Source organism: Chiloscyllium punctatum, chromosome 12, assembly GCF_047496795.1.
Source record: "Chiloscyllium punctatum isolate Juve2018m chromosome 12, sChiPun1.3, whole genome shotgun sequence".
NCBI classification, from domain to species: domain Eukaryota; kingdom Metazoa; phylum Chordata; class Chondrichthyes; order Orectolobiformes; family Hemiscylliidae; genus Chiloscyllium; species Chiloscyllium punctatum.
Window position 1 is genome coordinate 37284003 of NC_092750.1, and position 23547 is coordinate 37307549.

General features: G+C 40.5%; 1 protein-coding gene across 4 annotated transcripts in view; it reads left to right on the forward strand.

Moving 5' to 3' along the window:
* The window catches only part of flnba (filamin B a), a 148314-nt gene that overhangs the window by 96832 nt on the left and 27935 nt on the right, over positions 1-23547 (forward strand). The window contains exons 22-36 of one of the 4 annotated variants that reach the window (XM_072582384.1): positions 454-1051; positions 2754-2927; positions 3349-3511; positions 4110-4270; positions 4941-5108; positions 5394-5486; positions 6342-6465; positions 8358-8511; positions 10062-10251; positions 10885-11132; positions 13676-13759; positions 18596-18698; positions 20651-20791; positions 21464-21592; positions 22003-22176. In XM_072582384.1, coding sequence (XP_072438485.1) covers positions 454-1051; positions 2754-2927; positions 3349-3511; positions 4110-4270; positions 4941-5108; positions 5394-5486; positions 6342-6465; positions 8358-8511; positions 10062-10251; positions 10885-11132; positions 13676-13759; positions 18596-18698; positions 20651-20791; positions 21464-21592; positions 22003-22176 — 2704 coding nt within the window. The remainder of the gene's footprint in view (positions 1-453; positions 1052-2753; positions 2928-3348; positions 3512-4109; positions 4271-4940; positions 5109-5393; positions 5487-6341; positions 6466-8357; positions 8512-10061; positions 10252-10884; positions 11133-13675; positions 13760-18595; positions 18699-20650; positions 20792-21463; positions 21593-22002; positions 22177-23547) is intronic. The other 3 variants (XM_072582385.1, XM_072582386.1, XM_072582387.1) reach the window with 3 other exon arrangements.

Consider the following 23547-nt stretch of genomic DNA (forward strand, 5'->3'; position numbering starts at 1 on the left):
GGGTTGGAGGTTGCCTGCTGGATTACTGGCAAGCTGAGTTTAAAAAACCTGATGAGATTTGAGGTATATACCATTTTTAAAGGCTGGTTAGAATAAATAGAAACTGCCACCAGCAACAGAAAAGATCAGGTCTGGCCCAGGTTTAACTCCTGTATCAGATTTTTTTCAAAAAACCAGAATTTTTTTAACTTAACTGTCATTGATACAGGTTTAGATCACTCAGTAAATTGAATAAATACTTGGCAAGAAGCTGATTTTGGGGGTGGGGGGAGGTGAGGGGACACTGGTAGGACTGACCTGGGGTTTGATTCAAAAGAACTGGCAGAGATGAGGCTGAATGGTTTCCCTTTCCGCTGCACTGCTATTCTATTGTGTGCAAAATACATTGCAAAGTAAAAGGAAGATAAGGGTGTGTTTTGAGTTTTAAAAATAACTTTAATACTTTTTTAACAGGTAAAAGCTTATGGTCCAGGCCTCTCGAGTGGCCTTGTTGGCAAATCTGCTGAATTCACTATTGACACTAAAGGAGCTGGTACTGGTGGGCTCGGCCTTACTGTAGAGGGCCCATGTGAAGCTAAGATTGAGTGCTCTGATAATGGGGATGGGACCTGTTCAGTCTCTTATTTACCAAATGAAGCTGGTGAATATCTTATCAACATTTTGTTTGAAGACACTCATATTCCAGGTTCTCCATTCAAAGCAGATGTGCAGTTACCATTTGATCCTTCCAAAGTTGTTGCCTCTGGTCCTGGTTTGGAACGTGGCAAAGTTGGAGAGGCTGCACTATTTACTGTTGACTGTTCCAAAGCTGGTCCTGGTGAACTGACCATAGAACCAGTATCCGATAAGGGTGTTAAAGCTGAAGCCCACGTTCAGGATAATGGTGATGGTACTCACACTGTCAGCTACATTCCACTTCAGCATGGTCCCCACACAATCGCAGTAAAGTATGGAGGGCAACCAGTGCCCAAGTTTCCAGCACGGTTACAAGTGGACCCGGCAATTGATACTAGTGATATTAAAGTATATGGACCTGGAATTGAAGGACGTGGTGAGTATGTTAATTTTTCTATCCTTCTATTCTCAAAAGAGAAGCTGAGAAATCTTTGCATTGGTTGTAACACTGATATTTGTACTAATCAGCATGAACTTATTGTACGGTGGGTTCTAGTAACAGCTGAAATGTGGCCAGCTGATCTGTCTGGTAATTTGGTCAAGGTGACTGACTTGTGGCCCTTTTGACTAGTGTTGAGTTTTTAAGATTAATTTTTTGGATGTAAATTATAACAGCAGTCAAAAGGTGTCCAAATTTAACTGAGGTAAAAATAGTTGCTTTTTAATACTGGCTATAAAATCATGAGCATCAATCTGAACCATGGTAACTTAAGGGAGGGATTTCCTGTTTCCAGTCAAGAATGCATCTTCCAGCTGGCAACTTGTGATGTGTTGAAATATTTTTGACTTGTATTTTTGATATTTTAAATGTTTTGTTTTCACTTGCAATACATTGGAAAAGCCCATCAAAGAATGGAAGAGCACCATTCAGTTAAAATTAAAAGCCTCTTCCCTGTTAAGGAAGTGGTTTTTTAAAAAAAATTAAACACTAAAATTATTACCATTTTGAAAAACTTGTGGTTGTGTAAAAAGTGGATTAACTTTCAGGATCAAGCTGATCACTGCTAGAGTTTGTATTAGAAACGTTTGAACAATAAATACAAGATTTAACATGTCATAATTGACTAGTGCACAGCATGATTTCAGATCTGTGCATGATTTTAGTGGTAAAAGGTTTGCTGCTTTGTAGCAGGCTGGACATCCTGCTCAGGATGGCTTCCCTATAGTTGAACATTGGCTTTAATTTTGGCCAGTTCTAAAATGGAAATAATAATTAGCTTTGTCACTTAACCAGTCTTTTTTCCACTTCAAACTGGGCTCAGGCATCTGAACAAACCAAAACCTGGTGCCGATCATTCCAAGTATAGATTAAACCAGACCTTTAATTTTGGCTGCAAACTGTACTGTCAGTCAAATTGTCTGCCACTTGCATTTTAACTGTGCTGACACTTCACATGAGTAAAATTGTTACTTCAATTATTCCACCAAAAACCAACATTTTGTTCTCTTCAATTTGTAAGCAAGTTGAGCTATAATAAGACATTGTTTTTAAGTAGAACTTGCTAGTTCAGTATTTCAGTTCTGAACTTTTTTTTAGTTTCTTACAAGAAGGGCTGGAATACAGGTTTTCAGGAACCAGTTTAAAAACTAAATCCTGTAACTTTGTCAATTGTAGCTTTTGAAGTTACTCTTTTACACTTTGGGATTAAGGTAGAAATCTCCATTTTTAAACTGTTTTGAAATTTAACCAGCTCAGTGTACAGTATTGAGATTTTGTACAAATCACCAAGGTTTCTAAATTCCCCTGTTTTAAACTTAAGCTTTCGTAGGCAAACCATGACTCTGGCTAGTAGTCTTCCATACCTTGAGTGACTAATGTCAGATCACTGGCGATTTACAACTGACCCTTGTGGATCCTGTGTCCTCGCTTTCAAAGTGAAAAATTATGACCGACTAGGAAGAGACTATCCGCAACCTTGTTCAAGGAAGCTGTAGGTGATCTTAATGTGGAAGTGAAGCAAAATGGGAAATTCTGGTCCATAACAACCATGTTGTCCAGCAATGGCTGATAAGCAGCCATGGTATTCACCTTTTTTGGTTTTAAATGTTTTTCCTTAATTTGTAATTTTTTCATGTAGGAGTTTTCTGTGATGCCACAACTGACTTTACAGTAGATGCAAATTCACTGACCAAAGTGGGAGGAAACCACATTAGAGCAAGCATAGCAAATCCTTCAGGAGCCAGCACCGATTGCCTGATTGTGGACAAGGGAAATGGAATATATACAGTGGAATACACTCCATATGAAAAAGGTACAATGGGAAGACACTTGTGTAAGAAGGCATTGTAAAACTCTCGTGTCCTTTCCCTCTCAAATCACCTAGCTCTAACATATCCTTTTTGACTCTCTCTGCCTCATTTGTTTCAAGAATTTAGGGTTAAAATGAGTGGATACTTCATTACACAAATGGGATGCCAAAGACTGGGCAAAAAGACGCATACCACACCATTGTAATAAAATGAGAACTTTAACCAGAGGCCTAAAGTTCTGTTATCGCAATTCACTGGAAAACCATTGACCCTGGATTTACCTTTTTTGGCTCCATCCATAGTTTATTTCACAAATGTTTTGTTCTTTAGCAGTTAAGTTTGTGGTTTTTTTTTAGTTTCAGGGCTGTGACAAGGTAGAGGTTCTAACATCAATAAATTTCTGAAATTTTGTTTTTTGTGCAGGTGTACACACCGTTGATGTAACATATGATGATGCACCAATTCCAAATAGTCCATTCAAGGTAGGGGTCATAGAAGGATGTGACCCTTCACGTGTCACAGCAAGTGGACCTGGACTGCAAGAGGGCTTGACCAATAAAGTGAATAAATTCTCTGTTGTAACAAGGTAATACCTCTTTTAAATTGGGTCTTGGAGATTATGCACTGAGAGCCAGACATTGCTTGATCAAAGTTCCCTGCATTTGTGATCTCTTCCATTTTGTTTGGATCTGTGATGACAAAGGCAAAATGACAGAACTGCAAGACTGAAATGTTGGCCTCTCTGCAGTGGTCTGGCAGCATCCATGGAGAGTCAGTCAATGTTTTAAAGTTTCTTATAAGCAAAGAGATGCTGTTCTGAAGCTATGAAATATATTTCAGTTTTACTGAACCAAGAAGTTAACCTTTCCCCCCCCCACTACCACTTTGCATTCTCTATCCATGTCTGATGCCATCAGATAAAACCACTATTTGTTTATTGAACTCCAAATGGGCACTTTTTTAAACTCCACTCCTTAGGTCTAAATGGCCTGTTTATCAATACTGCACACTCCTATTTTTGCAGGAACATTAACATTGAGCAATTTATTTAAGTTTGAATAATGACACTCTAATTTGTCCATTTGAGTTGTAATTATCTGCCAGTTATGCTCTGATCTACTTGTAGTTAAGTATTAATTACTAGCTTAGTCTTGAATTCATCTTAATGAAATTCTGTGACACAGGGGAGCAGGAACTGGTGGCCTTGGGATTACTGTTGAAGGACCTTCTGAAGCAAAGATCTCTTGCAAGGACAACAAAGATGGCAGCTGCAGTGTTGAATACACTCCCTACACTCCTGGTGAATATGATGTGAACATTACCTATGGAGGGCAGCATATAACAGGTAGCTATCTCTCTGCACCACTTGAACTAAATGACATGATGATGATTTAACTCTTGGGCAAAGCTATGCATTTCAATGACTATTCCAGCACCACCACCTAAAGGGGACCTATAGTTTTAGCTGACTAGCTTTTCCAAAATGCACAATTGATTGACAAGTAAATTTTCTGGTATCTCAACTTTAGGTAACATTTTCCAATGGCTGTTATTTTAGTGTCAAGGAATGAAGTCAAATTTTGACTTCGTTGCCTACATGAATTTACCTTTTTGGCAGTAAGTGTCAACCTATTCATGTAACTCATCAATTAGGAAATTCTGTTTGGCCATAACAGAATTAATGTTTCCTGGTTCAATATTCATCCTCCAGTGCATTTCAAAACTGTTCCACTTGCAAGTTTTTATTAGAAATGTTTAATATTGCCAGATCTAAGAACACTTAGCCCTTGTGATAAGTTGATTTTTGGAATGTAAGACTTTTTAACATTACAGCAACGTTCAGATTTATTGGTATCACATTGTATTTGTGTAAGTATTCTTGTAATTGTCCACTTTTAAACAAGCCTTTTTAAGATTATAAATGAAGGCTCAGTATCCTTACTTGTGTAAACTTTGGATAATGGCATTCAAGTTTTTTAATACTATGTTCAAAACATTGCATGTTTTGCTTTTAGGCAGCCCATTTAAGGTACCAGTCAAAGATATTGTGGATCCAAGCAAAGTGAAATGTAGTGGACCTGGGCTGAGTTCAGGTGTAAGAGCCAAAGTTCCACAATGTTTCACTGTGGATTGTAGCAAGGCTGGGAAAGCTCCTCTCCAAGTAGCTGTGTTGGGACCAAAAGGTAAGGTTTATTGGGCAAGTGTCACTAAACTGTTTCAAAGCCAAGTCATTGCACTTGCAGATGTCTACAAATAGATCTTGTAGAAGAGGGGAGCATTAGGACTCTCCACATAGTATAGTTTAAATGAAGTACACTTCTATTTGTTGGGAGTGGGATTTTAAATTCTACTTTTTGACCCATTGCACATCTAGGAAATGCTGTACTGTTTTTGGTAAGGGTATCACTTGTCACCCTTTATCAGTGACTTATTCCAATTTGCTGCAAGTTAAAGGTTTTCTGTTCTAGTTGGTGAGGCACAGCCCCAACCATGGCGCAGTCCTCTGAAAACGATTACAGACTTCTTTAAAGGAGAGATCAAGAACGATGACAGTGAGACAGGTTTGGATTTGAGCTGTTTAATCTCAAGGCAAGAAAGGTGGTGGGCATACGGCCGGGAACAGTTGTGCTGGTCCTGTCTGCTTTTGTTTTGGGGCAAAGTAGAACTTGCTAGGCCTAATGCTTCACGTAGAATTTTTGCTCCATGTTGTCACTCTAACCCAGTTTTGTGTTGTTAATAATGTTTTGAAAGTCCCATTCTAAAAATCTTACTGTTGATTTTAGCCCCTCCCACTTCTGATTCCCATGTTTAAATGAAAACCAATGTTGCATGTCTTGCCTTGACAAATTTTGACATGATGCCGTTTACTCTAAATTCTGGACCTGCTTCTGTAAAAGAATCTTGAATGACAGATTGCTTCACAGCTTCTATTGTCATGATTCTCCTCCTTCCTGACAATGGTAGGAAATACTCCTCAACCCTTCAGCTGCTTGAAAGTTTTCTTTAATTTGATTTGGGTTTGTTCCTGGTTTGAAAGTTTCCGGTTATGTTTTGATCTGAGATTTTACAAACTTGTATCTCTATATATCTTTTTGGTGTGCTAACACTCCATGTAGCAAAGATCCCAATTGACTGGAATTCCTCAACTTCCTAGTTTTTAGGACTTGCTACAGATAATTATTCATATATGTAGCATTCTTAATTCCAATTCCCATTGTGTCAAATTTAAGTGTACTAAAACTTTGACTTTGCAGGTTTTGCTCCACTTTGCAACATTGGGTATTGATTTAAGACCGTGAACTGTTCTTAAAACACAACTAACCAGCTTTTGTATGCACAACTGACTAAATGAATTAATCCAAACACATCTTTGCTTTAGTTTTGACTTTTTTCTTGTCTCTCCTCTTTTCCTCCAGGCCTAGTTGAGCCTGTTGAAGTCATTGATAATGGTGATGGCATTCACACAGTCAGCTACACTCCTTCACTTGAAGGGCCATATTCTGTTTCAGTGCAATATGGAGATGAAGACATTCCTCGCAGGTAATATTTAGAAACTTCAAGGATGAGTGATGCAGAGTTTGATACTATTTATCACTTTCTACAGAACTGTTGCATTAAAGACTAATAAAAAAATACAATGTTTCCCTTGATGCATTGGCTGATTTTTTTATTAAATCCAATTGCCAGCTAGTGTATTTCAAAGTTCACTTTGTTGTATTGGGTTTATTCTACAAAATGTATCCTCTGCTTGCACAACTTGACAGTAATCTGCCTTGTAAATTATAAAATATAATTTACCTATCTTGGTCATATTTTGATACCAAAAATAGGATTTTAGTTAGAAGTACTGATGAACATTTATTGTTCTGTCCTAGCTTGCAACAATCTGCTTTTCAAAGGGTTATCTATTTTTATCTGCCTTTTAAAAGAAAATAGCAGTGAATAGCAATTTCTTGGCAGAAACTACAGGATAGCCTGGGGGAGTGGCTCTATTAAGCAGATCATTTATTTAGGTTTTGATTTTGTAGGCAGTTATGGGCTTGACATTCCAATTTTCAATTGATATTTAAGTTGGCAGCTATTAATTGAATACTCTAAGCAGATGCCAATTGTCTCTTTAAATGTAAGCCTCCAGAGTCAAAAGATATTAGAACCAGTCAGTCCTGACCCAACCTAGCTATAAGTTGGTGATACCAATCTGCAGTATGGAGGATAAAGCTGACTGCTTTGCAAGCATAGTGAAAGACTGGAGAAATCTCAGCCCATATAAGTTGCTTGAACCTTTTTGAAATCTTTAGGGGAAACCTGGTACATCAGTGCAAAGGGATCCAGTTAAGCATTTAACAAGCCTGTGTTGGAATGGCTCTTTGCTAAGGAAGTGCTTTAATAGCAGTGACTTGTTCAGCAAAATTGCAATTTACCAAAGCTGCTTCAACAATAACTTCCAACCAGTGACCAATAGACACTGGCCATATTTGAGATCCATTGTCTATCTGAAGTTTTCCTCCTAAAGCCACTTGACTCAGTGACAGTCAGAGTGCACCTGCACCAAACAATAGCTTTGCTGTGGTCGAAGGCAGGTCAATTCCATCTGAGTAATGAGATGGACAGCAATATCCTCCTATAGATGAATAAGATAATTCACTTTTTTTTAGGTTTGCACCTTTTAAAAATCTAATGGATTTTTAAGATAAGCTTTTGATAACTATCTTTAGTCATACTTTAAGATAGCAGCAAGTTAGTCACCATAGCAGGATTTTGTCCTCCATACTTTGTCTCTGGATTAATCTAGTGATTTGCTAAGACATCTAACATAATGGAAATGAGTAAATGCATGGAATCTCCACAATGGTCATCAACATGTGCTTTACATGTTGTCACAGATGTACATATCAATTCTCCAGGACTATTGTTTAGCCTTGTATCCTGTGATCTGAAGTGCATTTTGCAGAGTTTTTGACTGCACACCCATTTTTTTTTGTGTGGGAGGTGAGCTGACTGAATTGGCATGGGAGCAGATGGTACAAAGCTGGTCAGCCTATGGCAACTTTTGAAAGTTCAAACTGTCTCTATGCACATTGAGCTTTCAGCTAAAGCATTAGGACAATTTAATGTGCTTTTGTACAATGCAAATTTGCTGCAATGACAATAAAACTTCTGCAGTTGTGGCAATCTGTTGCCCTCTTAACAGCAAACATGGCTGTGTTCTAGTTCTGGCTCTGTAATGAAATGTGCATACCACTGGTGGACTGAAAAGTGCAATTTTATTGGAAAAAGCAGACTTCACAACTTTAAAGATTTTTCCCAATTTCTTTGTCAAATGTGGTTCCTGTTGAAGTTACATTTTTAACTGAAACGGAAGTTGACTCTTTGATTTGTTGTTTTTCCATTCTCTATGCCAGATCAATTACCACAGTCTCTTTTTTTTTTAGTCCTTTCAGGGTGAAGGTGCTACCAACTCATGATGCCAGCAAAGTGAAAGCCAGTGGGCCCGGCCTCACATCTGGTGTACCAGCTAGTCTACCAGTAGAATTTACCATTGATGCTAAAGATGCTGGAGAAGGCCTCCTTTCAGTACACGTAACTGTAGGTTTTATTTCCCTTGTTTGAGTTGAATGGGTGTAGATCTATGGTAAAACCAAGCAATTTTAAAACTGACGCTCTGCAGCTGAAGAGTAAGCTGGTTGTCCTGATTTTTGTTTTAAATACTGATGTCTATTCTTGCATTCAAGACCCTGTACCAAAATATTTCTTGCATTTTGATAGGAATAGCCTACAACTCGGTTTTGGCTGACAACTGAGCACATGCTCACTACTTTTCAACCTGACTATTTTAAGTTGGAGAAAGTGAGGACTGCAGATGCTAGAAATCAGAGTTGAAACATGTCGCTGAAAAAGCACAGCAGGTCAGGCAGCATCAAGGAGCAGGAGAATCTATTTCGGGCATAAGCCCTTCAGGAAGGGCTTTTTAAGTTGGTCCAAAATTTGTTTGGACAGACTATCTTGTCTTTTGAATCTTTAATCCCACCATCAAAGTATGAATGATTCTCCTAGCTGAGCCTTATGGGAAAAAGTGGAGAATATAGTTAAAACATAATCCTAAATAACTAATAATCCCCAGCCTAAGTGCTACTAGGCTTGTGCAAACATTATGGTTTAACCTAAAATAGAGCAGCAACTCTAAACTGATTTTGTTAAGGAAATATGATTTATATGGGAATCGGTTGGGTTTCTTGGAATTTTTGGTGACCAATCTTTTGAGATAAAATATGAAGTTGTGAATTTAAAGAGCAAGTGTAGTGAATTACAAACAGTGACTTGTCTAGGTGCAGTAAACTGGTGGAAAGCTTCTCAAGTTAAGACATTTTCTCACATCAGTGAAAATGCTAGCACTGGATCATTTTGTTAGCAGCTGTATGTGGAGCAGCACATACTTAAAATGCCTTCAGGGAATTTTGTGTAAACCGGTTACTTTGTCACTTTTTTTGTAGAAAGTAACACAAGTGCTGCACAACACTGCCTTTCTAATCGATGGCAATGAATTGCAAGTGTGGCAAGAAGTGTGGTTTCTCTTTTTTGTGTGAAGCAGTGCATAACTAATAGCAGAACTACAGGTTTTTATTTGATGTTTTCTATAATAAAGCACTGACTTTTTTTTTAAATTTTAACTTGCATTGATGTTTGTGAGGGCATGACAATTTTTTTTCAAACAGTCCTTCAGTTGCTTGTTTTACATCTCAATGTTTTAAGTTGCAAGGTCAAGCATGAGACTTCATTTGTTATCATGGTGCAAGTTAGTGCAGCTGACTGAATTTGGTGAATCTTGTACCATTTCTTTGGGGCAAAAAACCCACTTCCAGAATGCTATTCTTGAGTACATTAGAACCATGTTTTCATAGATTTGAGTATTTATTTTAAAGTCTTTTGTGCACATAAAAGGCAACTTCTGTCTTGTGGAACAAATCATACAATGACCTGTGTAAACTTCATGGTAAATGTGAAAATACCCAACATTATGGAAACTATGAAATTTACCCAGTGATAATTGACTTCTATTTCAACAGCATCTGAAATACTTAATGTTTTGGGTGAGGGTTAATCCTGTATTGTAATAAAGCTTTTTTTTTTGCCCAAAGGACCAAGAAGGGAAGCCAAAGAAAGCTAATATCCACAATAATAATGATGGCACCTACAAAGTTTCCTACATACCAGACAAGACTGGACGTTATACTATTGTAATCAAATATGGAGGTGATGAGATCCCAGCATCCCCTTACCGAATCCGTGCAGCAGCTACTGGTGATGCTAGCAAGTGTACAATGTCAGGTGAATGCCAATTTTAATTTGGTGTCATGAGACTTGTAGCAATGCTTTCACCAAAGTTAGCCAAATTTTTTAAATGGAATGTAGAATACCTGGAAAGTGATTTGTCATAAAGTGGTGTATTAATTACTGATTGTGTTGATCCCATACAGTTGTGTAGATAGTGCTAATTCACAGCCCTTTGAGAACCCAACTACATTGGAATAGAATCAGGAACCTGTTGGAGTATTTACTTCATTTTGATATCTTTTAAGACAGACTGATACCACACCCAACTTCCTCCCAGCTTCCCTGCAAGCCACTGTCCATTCTGACCTAAACTCTATTGTCATCGGTTTGATGTCACTTTATCCAAAAACCTGGAACTTGTCAACAGCACTATAGGTGTACCAAAACCAGCTGGATTCCAGTTTGAGGAAACAACTCTGCAACACCACCTCTAATACCGTTAATGGACAACACATGCTGACCTTTTTCGTAGTATTCCCATTCCATTAAAACTAAGACTAGTGATTTTGCAGGCTTACCTTTTTTAAAAGGAATTGTCAAATAGTTTTAATTTAAACAAGTGATCACCAGATCATTTAAGTGTGCTTAAAATGTGAGCTCCAAGTTACACTATTTAATTTTCTTAAGGTTCTGGTCTTGGACCTACCGTTCAGTTGGGTGATGAGCTTGGAATGACGGTGGATGCCAAAGCTGCAGGCAAGGGTAAAGTCACCTGCACAATCTGCACTCCTGATGGCACTGAAGTGGAGGCAGATGTTATTGAAAATGATGATGGAACTTACAACATCTTCTATACAGCACCAGAAAAAGGAGCATATGTTGTTTATGTCCGCTTTGGAGGAGTGGATGTTGCCAACAGTCCATTCAGTGTTGTGGTGAGCTGCCTTCTATTTGTCTTTCCCATAATGAAGAATGGGACATCTCTTGCATTGCAGTTGTCCAAATGAGCAATTTCTTGTCTAAAGTAGCTGGGTCGGGGGGGGGGGGTAACTTTGCATTGGTGATGGAAACTACTGTTAAGCAGACTTCCATTCTTCGTTAACCCAGCAGTTTCATAGTCTTCCTGATTTGAGCAGGCATGCCCAACAATGAATCTGTAACCCAGGCATGTAAGTCAACAATCCGTGTAGTTTGAGGTGACAACAGGGAAGTTTTGTGCAGTAAAGCTGCATGCACTTTTTGTAAAAAGTGCATCCTTTTTCAGAATGAAACCTGGACATAAGCATTTTGTTTGACCCAGAAATGTGCCACATAAATTCCTTGATTGCAAGAGGAAGAAAAAATCTATTATGGAGTAATTTTGAAGTGCATCATTTCAAACTCATTCTCCACTTAAGTATAAATTGTACCTGGTTTCTCTATTGAAGATAAACTGCAACCCCAGTGCTTTTTAAATTGGGAGTTACCTATTAAAATGGATAAAGTAATTGTGAGGGTCCAGAGTCTTTCCAAAGACCAAGTTAGTGAATTCCAAGTCCTAGGATATTTTTTAAAGGTAGAGGGAGATTCTTGTGCATGGTTGAAAGGTTCTGGCAGTGGTTAGAATGAAACCTGCAAATCTACAGTCATATCAGCAATCTTATTGAATGGCCAATTCCTGCTAATGCATCCCAATCTAAACTAAATACTCTAGCTGAAGGATTGTTTGTTTCTGTTCTAAATTTACCAAGCTTGGTGGGGGGAAAATGTTTCTGGTGTTGAAACCTTCACTTTGCAAATGTGGACCTCTCACCACCTTTTGCTGAAAGGTTTTAGAAGTGGAATTCTTTCTCCATGCAAACAGTACCCACACCCATCAAAAAATGCTCTTCTGCCAGTGCCAACCTCTCCCTATAGATCTGCCTTTCAATCCCAGTAGCTTCCTGTAAATTTTTGTTTGAAGCCATTCAACTTTTTCTCTATAACAGATAAGAATTCAGATTCTAAAGTGGTCTCTGTTCTGCACAGCTGCAATATGGCATCCTGACTCTTGCACTGATCCATAAATGCAAGCATGTCAAATTGTGTTCATCTTTCACCTTAAAACTCCTTTTATACCAGTTTAAATAGAATTCCAAATATTTTAAAACTCCAATGAATGTCTCCATACTTTGTTGCAATCTTTCAGCATTCTGAAAGAGTGCTGTCCAAGTTTTGCATCCTACACCACTAATTTAAATTGTTTCCACATGAAGATATCTCCATAAATGCTGCTGATGGCCATTGGAGCTACTGTCTTTTTATATTTAATATCCCTCAACTTAAAAAAAACAATTAATCCATACACCACTAGTCAGTGATAAAGGTTTTTGTCAAGTACTGCATTTTGTTCTAATAGTCTTATAGTTAATCTTTATCACTCTTTACAGACCTTATGTAAAAGCCAAAGAATCCAGAACAATATATTATCATGACCTATTTTGTCTTTGCTCCAACCACACATTTCATGAATTCTCAGTTTATTAGAATATATTTATTGACCTTAAATATTTTGGTGTCAATTTGCTTGCAGGCTTTTGTTACCACCTTTTAAGTTCTGTCTGTCTTCAGTTTGTTTACACACCTTTATAATCCAGAGGTCATCTGATATTACTGTGTTCATAATTTTCCCCCTCCATGTCCATTTTACAAGTAACCAGCACAGTTATTCATTTATGCACAAATGGGGAGTGGTTTTCTATACTGTGGTGTTTTTTCATAAGTTTTGAGCAATAAGTTATCTGCATCCTAAAACAAATTTTGTGGGTGGTCAACATGCTTAACCAACTCTTGCACTACCAATTCCTTCCTCTTTTTGAAAAAGATTTTAAGGGGAATTGAGGGTTTGTCAAGTAGTGGCTGAGCTGACTGCCTGAATCAAATTTTTAACATGTCAAACCACTGCAAAGCAATTTTCAGTGCTACAAACAAAAACTAGTGTGGGATTAGGCAGGATAGTTTGACTAGCATGGGTATAATGGGTGAAATGTCCTCCACTTCAACTTCAACTTCATTTTTATGAATGCAAGATGGTGACTTAATCACATCCTCCACCCCCAAAATAAATTAAGTATTTTCAAAAGTTTCTTCTGTGGTTGATCTATCTTGTCACCTTTTTTTAATGGATTGTACATCTGTTTACCAGAAACTTTTAAGGTACCAGTTTGTGTGACAGATTTTATACATGGCCCATGCTTTTCACTTACTATAATGAGGATGGTTTTAAAGGTGGAAGTACACTGTGTGCTATGGTTTAATGAAATGAAAACTGGTCTTTATGTTGAATACTAATTTTATTTTATTGACTTTGTTAAATCCAGCCAGTTACCAAATTTAAATGCTAGTCCACATGGATGAATTTTGACAATGTAATGACAAGCTAAACAGCTAGATGGTAATTCAATTAAATCGTTCAAATGTTTTTGACAAAAGACTAACTTGCTATTTGCCATTCACCTAGGCCACAGATGAAGTTCCAATAGTGCCACAGCAGCTGGTGCAACAGCAATCTCTAAATGCATATCCCCCTGGCTTCCAACCCTGGGTACAGATTTTAATACATTGAACTTTCTCTTAGTCTCCTGTTTTTCCTCCAAAGCTAGTGTTCACAGCTTGCTGGGACCTGCCATCTGGACTGCTTAATTTCCTTTCCAAATGATTTTCCTGTCCAGAGTTAGCTACTGTAAATTTTATTGTCAAACTGTTTTAAACAGGTGAATGTCTGTCCGTCTGTCCGTCTGTCCGTCTGTCCGTCTGTCCGTCTGTCCGTCTGTCCGTCTGTCCGTCTGTCCGTCTGTCCGTCTGTCCGTCTGTCCGTCTGTCCGTCTGTCCGTCTGTCCGTCTGTCCGTCTGTCCGTCTGTCCGTCTGTCCGTCTGTCCGTCTGTCCGTCTGTCCGTCTGTCCGTCTGTCCGTCTGTCCGTCTGTCCGTCTGTCCGTCTGTCCGTCTGTCCGTCTGTCCGTCTGTCCGTCTGTCCGTCTGTCCGTCTGTCCGTCTGTCCGTCTGTCCGTCTGTCCGTCTGTCCGTCTGTCCGTCTGTCCGTCTGTCCGTCTGTCCGTCTGTCCGTCTGTCCGTCTGTCCGTCTGTCCGTCTGTCCGTCTGTCCGTCTGTCCGTCTGTCCGTCTGTCCGTCTGTCCGTCTGTCCGTCTGTCCGTCTGTCCGTCTGTCCGTCTGTCCGTCTGTCCGTCTGTCCGTCTGTCCGTCTGTCCGTCTGTCCGTCTGTCCGTCTGTCCGTCTGTCCGTCTGTCCGTCTGTCCGTCTGTCCGTCTGTCCGTCTGTCCGTCTGTCCGTCTGTCCGTCTGTCCGTCTGTCCGTCTGTCCGTCTGTCCGTCTGTCCGTCTGTCCGTCTGTCCGTCTGTCCGTCTGTCCGTCTGTCCGTCTGTCCGTCTGTCCGTCTGTCCGTCTGTCCGTCTGTCCGTCTGTCCGTCTGTCCGTCTGTCCGTCTGTCCGTCTGTCCGTCTGTCCGTCTGTCCGTCTGTCCGTCTGTCCGTCTGTCCGTCTGTCCGTCTGTCCGTCTGTCCGTCTGTCCGTCTGTCCGTCTGTCCGTCTGTCCGTCTGTCCGTCTGTCCGTCTGTCCGTCTGTCCGTCTGTCCGTCTGTCCGTCTGTCCGTCTGTCCGTCTGTCCGTCTGTCCGTCTGTCCGTCTGTCCGTCTGTCCGTCTGTCCGTCTGTCCGTCTGTCCGTCTGTCCGTCTGTCCGTCTGTCCGTCTGTCCGTCTGTCCGTCTGTCCGTCTGTCCGTCTGTCCGTCTGTCCGTCTGTCCGTCTGTCCGTCTGTCCGTCTGTCCGTCTGTCCGTCTGTCCGTCTGTCCGTCTGTCCGTCTGTCCGTCTGTCCGTCTGTCCGTCTGTCCGTCTGTCCGTCTGTCCGTCTGTCCGTCTGTCCGTCTGTCCGTCTGTCCGTCTGTCCGTCTGTCCGTCTGTCCGTCTGTCCGTCTGTCCGTCTGTCCGTCTGTCCGTCTGTCCGTCTGTCCGTCTGTCCGTCTGTCCGTCTGTCCGTCTGTCCGTCTGTCCGTCTGTCCGTCTGTCCGTCTGTCCGTCTGTCCGTCTGTCCGTCTGTCCGTCTGTCCGTCTGTCCGTCTGTCCGTCTGTCCGTCTGTCCGTCTGTCCGTCTGTCCGTCTGTCCGTCTGTCCGTCTGTCCGTCTGTCCGTCTGTCCGTCTGTCCGTCTGTCCGTCTGTCCGTCTGTCCGTCTGTCCGTCTGTCCGTCTGTCCGTCTGTCCGTCTGTCCGTCTGTCCGTCTGTCCGTCTGTCCGTCTGTCCGTCTGTCCGTCTGTCCGTCTGTCCGTCTGTCCGTCTGTCCGTCTGTCCGTCTGTCCGTCTGTCCGTCTGTCCGTCTGTCCGTCTGTCCGTCTGTCCGTCTGTCCGTCTGTCCGTCTGTCCGTCTGTCCGTCTGTCCGTCTGTCCGTCTGTCCGTCTGTCCGTCTGTCCGTCTGTCCGTCTGTCCGTCTGTCCGTCTGTCCGTCTGTCCGTCTGTCCGTCTGTCCGTCTGTCCGTCTGTCCGTCTGTCCGTCTGTCCGTCTGTCCGTCTGTCCGTCTGTCCGTCTGTCCGTCTGTCCGTCTGTCCGTCTGTCCGTCTGTCCGTCTGTCCGTCTGTCCGTCTGTCCGTCTGTCCGTCTGTCCGTCTGTCCGTCTGTCCGTCTGTCCGTCTGTCCGTCTGTCCGTCTGTCCGTCTGTCCGTCTGTCCGTCTGTCCGTCTGTCCGTCTGTCCGTCTGTCCGTCTGTCCGTCTGTCCGTCTGTCCGTCTGTCCGTCTGTCCGTCTGTCCGTCTGTCCGTCTGTCCGTCTGTCCGTCTGTCCGTCTGTCCGTCTGTCCGTCTGTCCGTCTGTCCGTCTGTCCGTCTGTCCGTCTGTCCGTCTGTCCGTCTGTCCGTCTGTCCGTCTGTCCGTCTGTCCGTCTGTCCGTCTGTCCGTCTGTCCGTCTGTCCGTCTGTCCGTCTGTCCGTCTGTCCGTCTGTCCGTCTGTCCGTCTGTCCGTCTGTCCGTCTGTCCGTCTGTCCGTCTGTCCGTCTGTCCGTCTGTCCGTCTGTCCGTCTGTCCGTCTGTCCGTCTGTCCGTCTGTCCGTCTGTCCGTCTGTCCGTCTGTCCGTCTGTCCGTCTGTCCGTCTGTCCGTCTGTCCGTCTGTCCCCTACACAATCCCTTATAGGTCGAGAGTGAAATATGGTGTCTTGTGTGCATTGGGCATTCAACTCTAACAATGCACTAATTGCAAATTTAACAAGAAAATTAACCTTAAGATGCAAATGCTGAATAAATTCCCATTTGAGCCTGAAATGCTAAACTGTAAGCAGCAAATTTTTATTAATGACAGTTGGAAAATTTTAGTTTTCAGCTTTTTGGCTGATGTTAAGAATGGTGTTTTGACTGATTTTTAAGTTTTCCTCCTTTTGCAGTTCATTTCATAGACATTTGTCAGCTGAAGTATGGATTTGACTGGGAAGCAATGGGCCAGAAATTCCTATTGCTTGCATGAATTGATAAATCAACACTTTATCTCCTTTCCTAAAAGACGACAGGCATGACTTGATGTTGGAAAATAAGTGAAGCAATGTCATGTTAGGTCATAACTTAGACTAAGTAGGTGCCAACTGGGCTGATCGAAAGATCTGTAAATGAAGGTGTCAGCTTTTGGGGAATTTTGCCAATTCTTGCTCCAATACTGGATTACTACTCTAAATCTAAAATAACTGATCAGCCATTTAAAAAAATGAAGCTTCATCTCACTTGAAGCACTAGTTTGAAGGTTTTGATTGGATATTACTTTTTATAGGGATTGTATTAATTGTGTATATACCAATTTTCTACCAGTTTGCTTTTCAGCATGACCTCTTTTCAATAAATGAAAAATAGATTAGATTCCTTACAACATGGGAACAGGTCATTTGGTCCAAGTCCACACTGACCTCGGGAGTAACCCATCCAGACCCTTTTTTTTTCCCCCCGACTAATGAACTATGGGTAATTTAACATAGCCAAATCACCTGACCTGCACATCTTTGGATTGTGGGAGGAAACCCATGAGATACAGGGAGAATGTGCAAACTCTAGTCTCCTGAGGCAGGAATCTAACCAGGCCCCTGCTAACCACTGAGCCATTGTACTGCACCTTGGAATCTTGAATAACATTGTTAACTCATTAAATATTTGTCTGGTCCATATATTAGATTATTTAACTTTTTTATAAACCTTCTAAATTTCTTCCTGGGTTAACTAAATTTTCACTAAGCTGTCACCAGAAAGGCTGAGGGTTGACCTGAGAGATCTACAAAATTGAGCTAGTGTAAAGAGGGCATGGGTTCCAGGCTTTTGGGGGGGGAGGGGGGGTGCTTTTTTTAAGGGGAGAAGTGCAGCAAAAATCTGTGTACCTGGAATGCACTTCTGGTGGAGGGGGTAGGCGTGTTAGCAATGTTTAAGGCATATCATGATAGACACGTGAACAGAGGCAAACCAGGATAGAAACTGATGCTAGCAAAAAGTAGCAGAACTAAAGGAATAGAATTGGCACAGGCTTGAAAGGCCTGATCCTGTGGTTTATTTAGATAAACGTTTTAAAGTGATCAGATTTGTACAATGACCTTCACTCTGCTTACATACTGCCTGCTTTGTTGCAGAATCTGATTTAGATTATACACTTGAATGGTTTTCTCCATTTTAACTGCTGCTCCACTCAAATGTTGTAAAAGTGGAATACTCCTTTTTCCCTTGTGATGTCTTAATTGGTGCACTTAAGTTCAAGTTCTTGTGCACATACAAATTTAAGTTGGTCTAAATGTGGTTTTCAATGGAAGAATTTAATACTTTAGCTAAACATTGAGAATCTAAAACTGAATTATTTGTGGTGTTGAATAGATCATTAGTGCCATTAAATGAGGACTTAATGTACCAATTTGTTTAGCTAATTGAGATTACACTTTGATCTTTTGCATTCTATATCTTTCAATGGTTTTGTTCTTTGCAGGCACAACTCAACAATCTAGAGCTAATGCTGGTTTTTCCTTCTCTAGCCTTTTTAATTTCTATTGACAATGGCAATTAAGTGCAATAGCTGAAGAACACCTTTTTTTTTTCAGTTAAATCAAACCTCTTGTTACAGCTAACATGATCCAGTTGGAGCGGAATCAATAAAGCAGTGAATGGCGTCCTGCTCATGCCCTAACATTGGGAGGCCACTTTTCTGGCTCTTGCAGTTGTCATTAGTTGATCGTTCTAGCATTGTGAATCCCTGACACTGGTTCCTGGAATCTTATCAATTCAGTAACCTGCAAGATAGACCTAGTTTAGTTTTCTAGAGTCATTTTTTCTCATTGCACAGTAAAGAGTTTTTGGTCACAAACACTTTGATTTTATAGTTCACTTTTTTGAAATGACTTTTTCTCTCTGTTCCCAAGGTTCTTGATGGAGCCTACCCACCAGTTGATGGATTAGATGGCGTTGGCTTAAAACCTTTTGATATTGTTATTCCATTTGCTCTCAGGACAGGGGAAATCACAGGTACAGTTTGCCACTAAATACAGTCTCTCATTGAAATGATTAAGAAATTTGTCTTAATTATTTTAAGGATTCTTCCCTGCACTATTGGAAGTATGTTGTGATTATTTGCAAAAAGTTAACTTCTATTGCCTTTTTTTTTATAAAACCAAATTCCCAATTTCATGCCTGAAACATACAGCAGCTGTAACGTTGAGGCTAATCCCTTAGAGAATCATTGGTTTGAAAATGATTCACTATCTACCCATCTTTCCCCTAATGTGCTTGGCTTGGGTGATTTTTAAGTATATTGAATGTAAATTCAAGGAAATATAATCCAGTTTGAACTACTCCATATACCTGCAAGGGTCAAGTAACAAATGCTTGTCACACTCCAATATCTTTTGTTTTTAAAAAAACACACTGTCCTTGTGAACTCCAGTAAAATGTTTTTGTTTTCGGCTGTTTTTGTTCACTCAAAATAGTTGAGTCCACTTTCTCAATTATAGCGGAACTGGTTACCAATTTGAAATTATACAAATGATCCACCTGTAAGTTTCCCATGGCCTCATACTTTCTAAAAGCTATCCACTGCATTGCTGGTATGAAAGCCAAATGTACCTAAATGGGGTGGCATAATGGCAGTGGTTGGCACTGCTGGCTAACAGTGGTGTGGGTCTGTATGGCCACAGTCCAAAGATGTGCAGGTCAGGTGAATTGGCCATGGTAAATTACCCATAGTGTTAGGTACATTAGTCAGAGGGAAATGGGGTCTGGGTGGGTTACTCTTCAGAGGGTCGGTGTGGATTGGTTGGGCCGAAGGGCCTGTTTCCACACTGTTGGAATCTAAAATTCCTAAAGCAAGAATGGATGGATAAAGCTTAAACTTTCAGTAAAGCTTCATTGCTGTCCAGCTGAGTTAAAATTTGAAATAGTATGAAAGGAATTAGCACTTTAGCAGCTGTTTTACAGATTGTTTTGCTTTTTTCTTTGTGTAATCTCAAAGCTTGTTTTTTGCATTACACAAAGATTAACCAGTGGATTTTGTCTTGTATTTAAATTTTTTGTCTAGTGATGCCACTTGGAAATTTTGAACAACTTTCCCACATTGCCAAACTTAATTCAAAAATATTCATTTTTTTGTTTACATTCTCTTTAGAATGGCAGATGGAGTTTAGATAAATGAGGTGCTGCATTTTGGTAAGGCAAACATGAACAGGACTAGTACACTTTAATGTCTGTGGGAGCCATGCTGAACAAAAACCTTGGAGTGCAGCTCCCTAGTTCCTTGAAAGTCGGGTCCCAGGTAGGCAGGATAGTGAGGGTATTTGGTAAGCTTGCTTTTATTGGTCAGTGCATTGTGTATAAGAATTAAGAGGTCATTGTGGCTATGAGGTCATTGGTTAGGTCATTTTTGGAATAATGTGTTCAATTCTGGTCTCCCTCCTAAAGGAAGGATGTTGTGAAACTTGAAAGGCTTCAGAAAAGATGTTAAAGGATGTTGCAGGTTTGACCTTCAGCTCAAAGTGGAATATGGCTGGGGCTGTTTTCTCAGGAGCCTCAGTCTGAGGGTGACTGTATAGAGGCTTATAAAATATTGGGCATGGATAGGGTAATACCCAGGTTGTATCCCTGGGGTGAGGGAGTCCAGAACTAAGAGTAAAGGTTTAGGGCAAGGGGAAAAATTGGGATTTAAGGAGCAACTTTTCATGCAGACAGTGGCATGTATGGAATGAGTTGCCAGAGGAGATGGAGGCTGGTACAATTACTGCATGTAAAAAGGCATCTGAATGGGTATCAATAGGCAAGGTTTAGAGGGATATGGGCCAAGTGCTGGCAAATGGAGCTAGATTAGGGTAAGATATCTGGTTAGCATGGACAAGTTGGATGGCCAGATCAGTTTGTATGTCTGACTCTTTATCATTAACTGCAAGATAAGTTTGTTTTATCTGACTAGCTCTGCCTACCTTCTATAGGTGAAGTTCGCATGCCTTCAAACAAAACTGCTAAGCCAGAAATAATTGATAACAAGGATGGTACTGTGACTGTCAAATATGCTCCAACTGAAGCTGGACTACATGAGATGCACATCAAATACAATGGCAGTCATATTCCAGGTATTCACAATTGCTTCTAGCAAGTCTAGAAACATGCTTCATGTCTTCAGTTCTCAAATGCATAACACCTTGCTTTTGTTAATGTATCAAAGTTTTAAATATTTAGATAAATTCCAAATTACTGAATTCCAGTCTATTTTGGAGTCCAAATAACTACAGTAAAGACAGCTGTCATCTTTCTGCACTGGACTCTAAGCATAAATTATTGCTTTTCCACTTCCATGTAGCCCTGCACACTAAATGATTCGAAGTTTTTAAAAAATGCCATTTTGAAAGCCTTCATTTTGAATTGGCCTCCACCATCTTTCCAAGTAGTCCTTTTCCAGTCCCAATCTGCTCACCTTAAAGTAGTCTGCAAGCATTTTGAGTTGTCCTAGTCTATGGTCCAGTCATTCCCAAAGTGAGGATTCTGCAATGTAGCTGAGAAATGATAGATCTCTACTTTTTGTTTCCACTAACAAAAAATTAGTCTTTTAAAATCAGCAAACTATATTGTAAATCCATTTTGGAAAATCAATGATATGGGAGTGGACAATCTACATGGTAGGTTGGTTTGAGTAATTGGCATTTCACTTAGCTAGCCCTAAATGCTGCTTCAGCTGGTAATAGATTATAAGCAAAGTAAAATGTAGTTTAAGGTCAATACATTGATACTATGTCACTCTTTTTCAGAGAGTCCACTGCAGTTCTTCGTGAATTATGGAGGTAGTGGGCATGTGTCTGCTTATGGCCCAGGCCTTGTCTATGGTGTTGTCAACAAACCAGCTACTTTCACAATTGTAACTGAAGATGCTGGAGAAGGTAAATACTAAATGCATTACACTAGTGATACTAAACGAGTTGCCTAGAAACCATTTGGGTCTTTGGTCTTAGTAATATGCGTTATTTGTTAAATTGTATTCAGCTTCCTTTTTATTGCATATAGAAATTTGTTACCAAGTGCAACAGAGATCACACTGTTACATTTCAAGTCAACTCATTCAGCAAACTAGAGCCACTTTGACGATCAGTTAATGCCACTGAACTTCCTGTATTTTACTGTCTGGTACTTGTAATGTATTGTATTTACATTACATTAACTACAGTTTTCTTAAGCATTCTGGATTTTTGTGTGCTAAGGTAGATTTTATTTCAGTAGAATGGTGTGTAAGATCAGCCTAAGTGTGCAAAATAAGTGTTGTAATCCTGGTTCTTTGTTTTCTCCAACACAGGAGGTTTGGACTTGGCCATTGAGGGGCCTTCTAAGGCAGAAATCAGTTGTGTAGATAATAAGGACGGAACCTGCACGGTCTCTTACCTCCCGACCTTGACTGGTGACTACAGTATCATTGTCAAATACAATGAGAAACATATTCCTGGAAGCCCTTTCACTGCCAAGGTTACAGGTAATATTCATTCAATAATGGAATTTAATAGTGAATATCAAATGATAAAGCAGTTCCTAATTAACAAGAGTTTATCCATCTAAGTGGTTTAGTGACTCTAGTAATAAAGCTAATTGTGTGCCTTCCCACTTTGGGCAAAGTCACAGTAATGTGGAACTTGAATCCAATTGATAATGGGAATTTTGAACTGTATAACATAAATGGAATTGATTTTATTTAGAAAACCAGTTTTTGGTGCCTTTCCCCAATCACTTAAATTATGCAGTTAAGGATAACTTTGAATTGCACTTTGTAAATAATCTAAACAATAGTTCTACATAAGAGCAGGAATGTTATAAAAGTGAGATCATAAACTCTTGAGGCCATTCAGCCCACTGACAGTCACCCAGCTTAATCCTGCTTTTGTGCAGCTGGTCTGTAATGCTACATGTCCTGGTTCTTCAAGTAGACAGTGTTTCTAATGTTTTGTCTCTGTACTTCAGCACTGAAAATTTAAGTTTTTTGCATTCACCTTGTCTCTACCCACTCAATCATCTCCTATTTTTAATGACCCCTTGAGTGACTTTTTAAATCTCTCCAATTCTTGGTCTATTAATTCATGCATCCATTGCTAGTGCAGCAAGTGGTGATGGCAAATGATTGACCTTCATTGTGAAAGGATTTGAATTAAAGGAGTAGAGGTGCCCTGCTTCCCTTGTAAAGGGCATTGGGGCTACATCTGAAGTACTATGCAGCTTTGATCTCCTTGTGAAGGATGTTTTAGCTAAAGGAGTGCAATGGAGATTTACCAGTGTGAATCCAAGGATGACAAGGACTGTGGTAAGTTTCGAAGAATTGGGGTCTCCTAATCTGACTAGACTGAAGCTTCCAGATATGCCTGATGACCAAACAAACCAGAACTAGGTCCCAATTGGAATAAGGAGAGGGCTATTTAAGACTGCAATGACAGGAAACCTCTTTCCCCAGAGTGGTGAGCCTGTGCAGCTCTGTCTCGAGTTGAGGCTAAAACATTATCTAACTTTTCTGGTTTAAAAGTAGGAATGAGGTGCTGAGTTGGCTGAGCCACAGTCATTGGTGAAGCAGGCTGAAAGAACCACATAGCTGCTGCCTCACCTTTTTTTTTGTCTCACTAACATGGTGAATTTGATCTCTACTTTTTGGCCACTTTAAAATTTCTGTTTCCCCTTCTGCTCCCTGTTCTATTCCCAAAGATAACTGTTGCAACTTGCCTCTTCCTTGCTCCATTATCTTGTACCAATTGGCATCATTTGTACCTCCCCAATCTGTCTGTGATTCCATCCTTTTTGTCCTGCGTTGAACTTGCTCTGCATGGATCTCCTTCAGCTGGGTGAAGGACTGGATGGCAAAGTC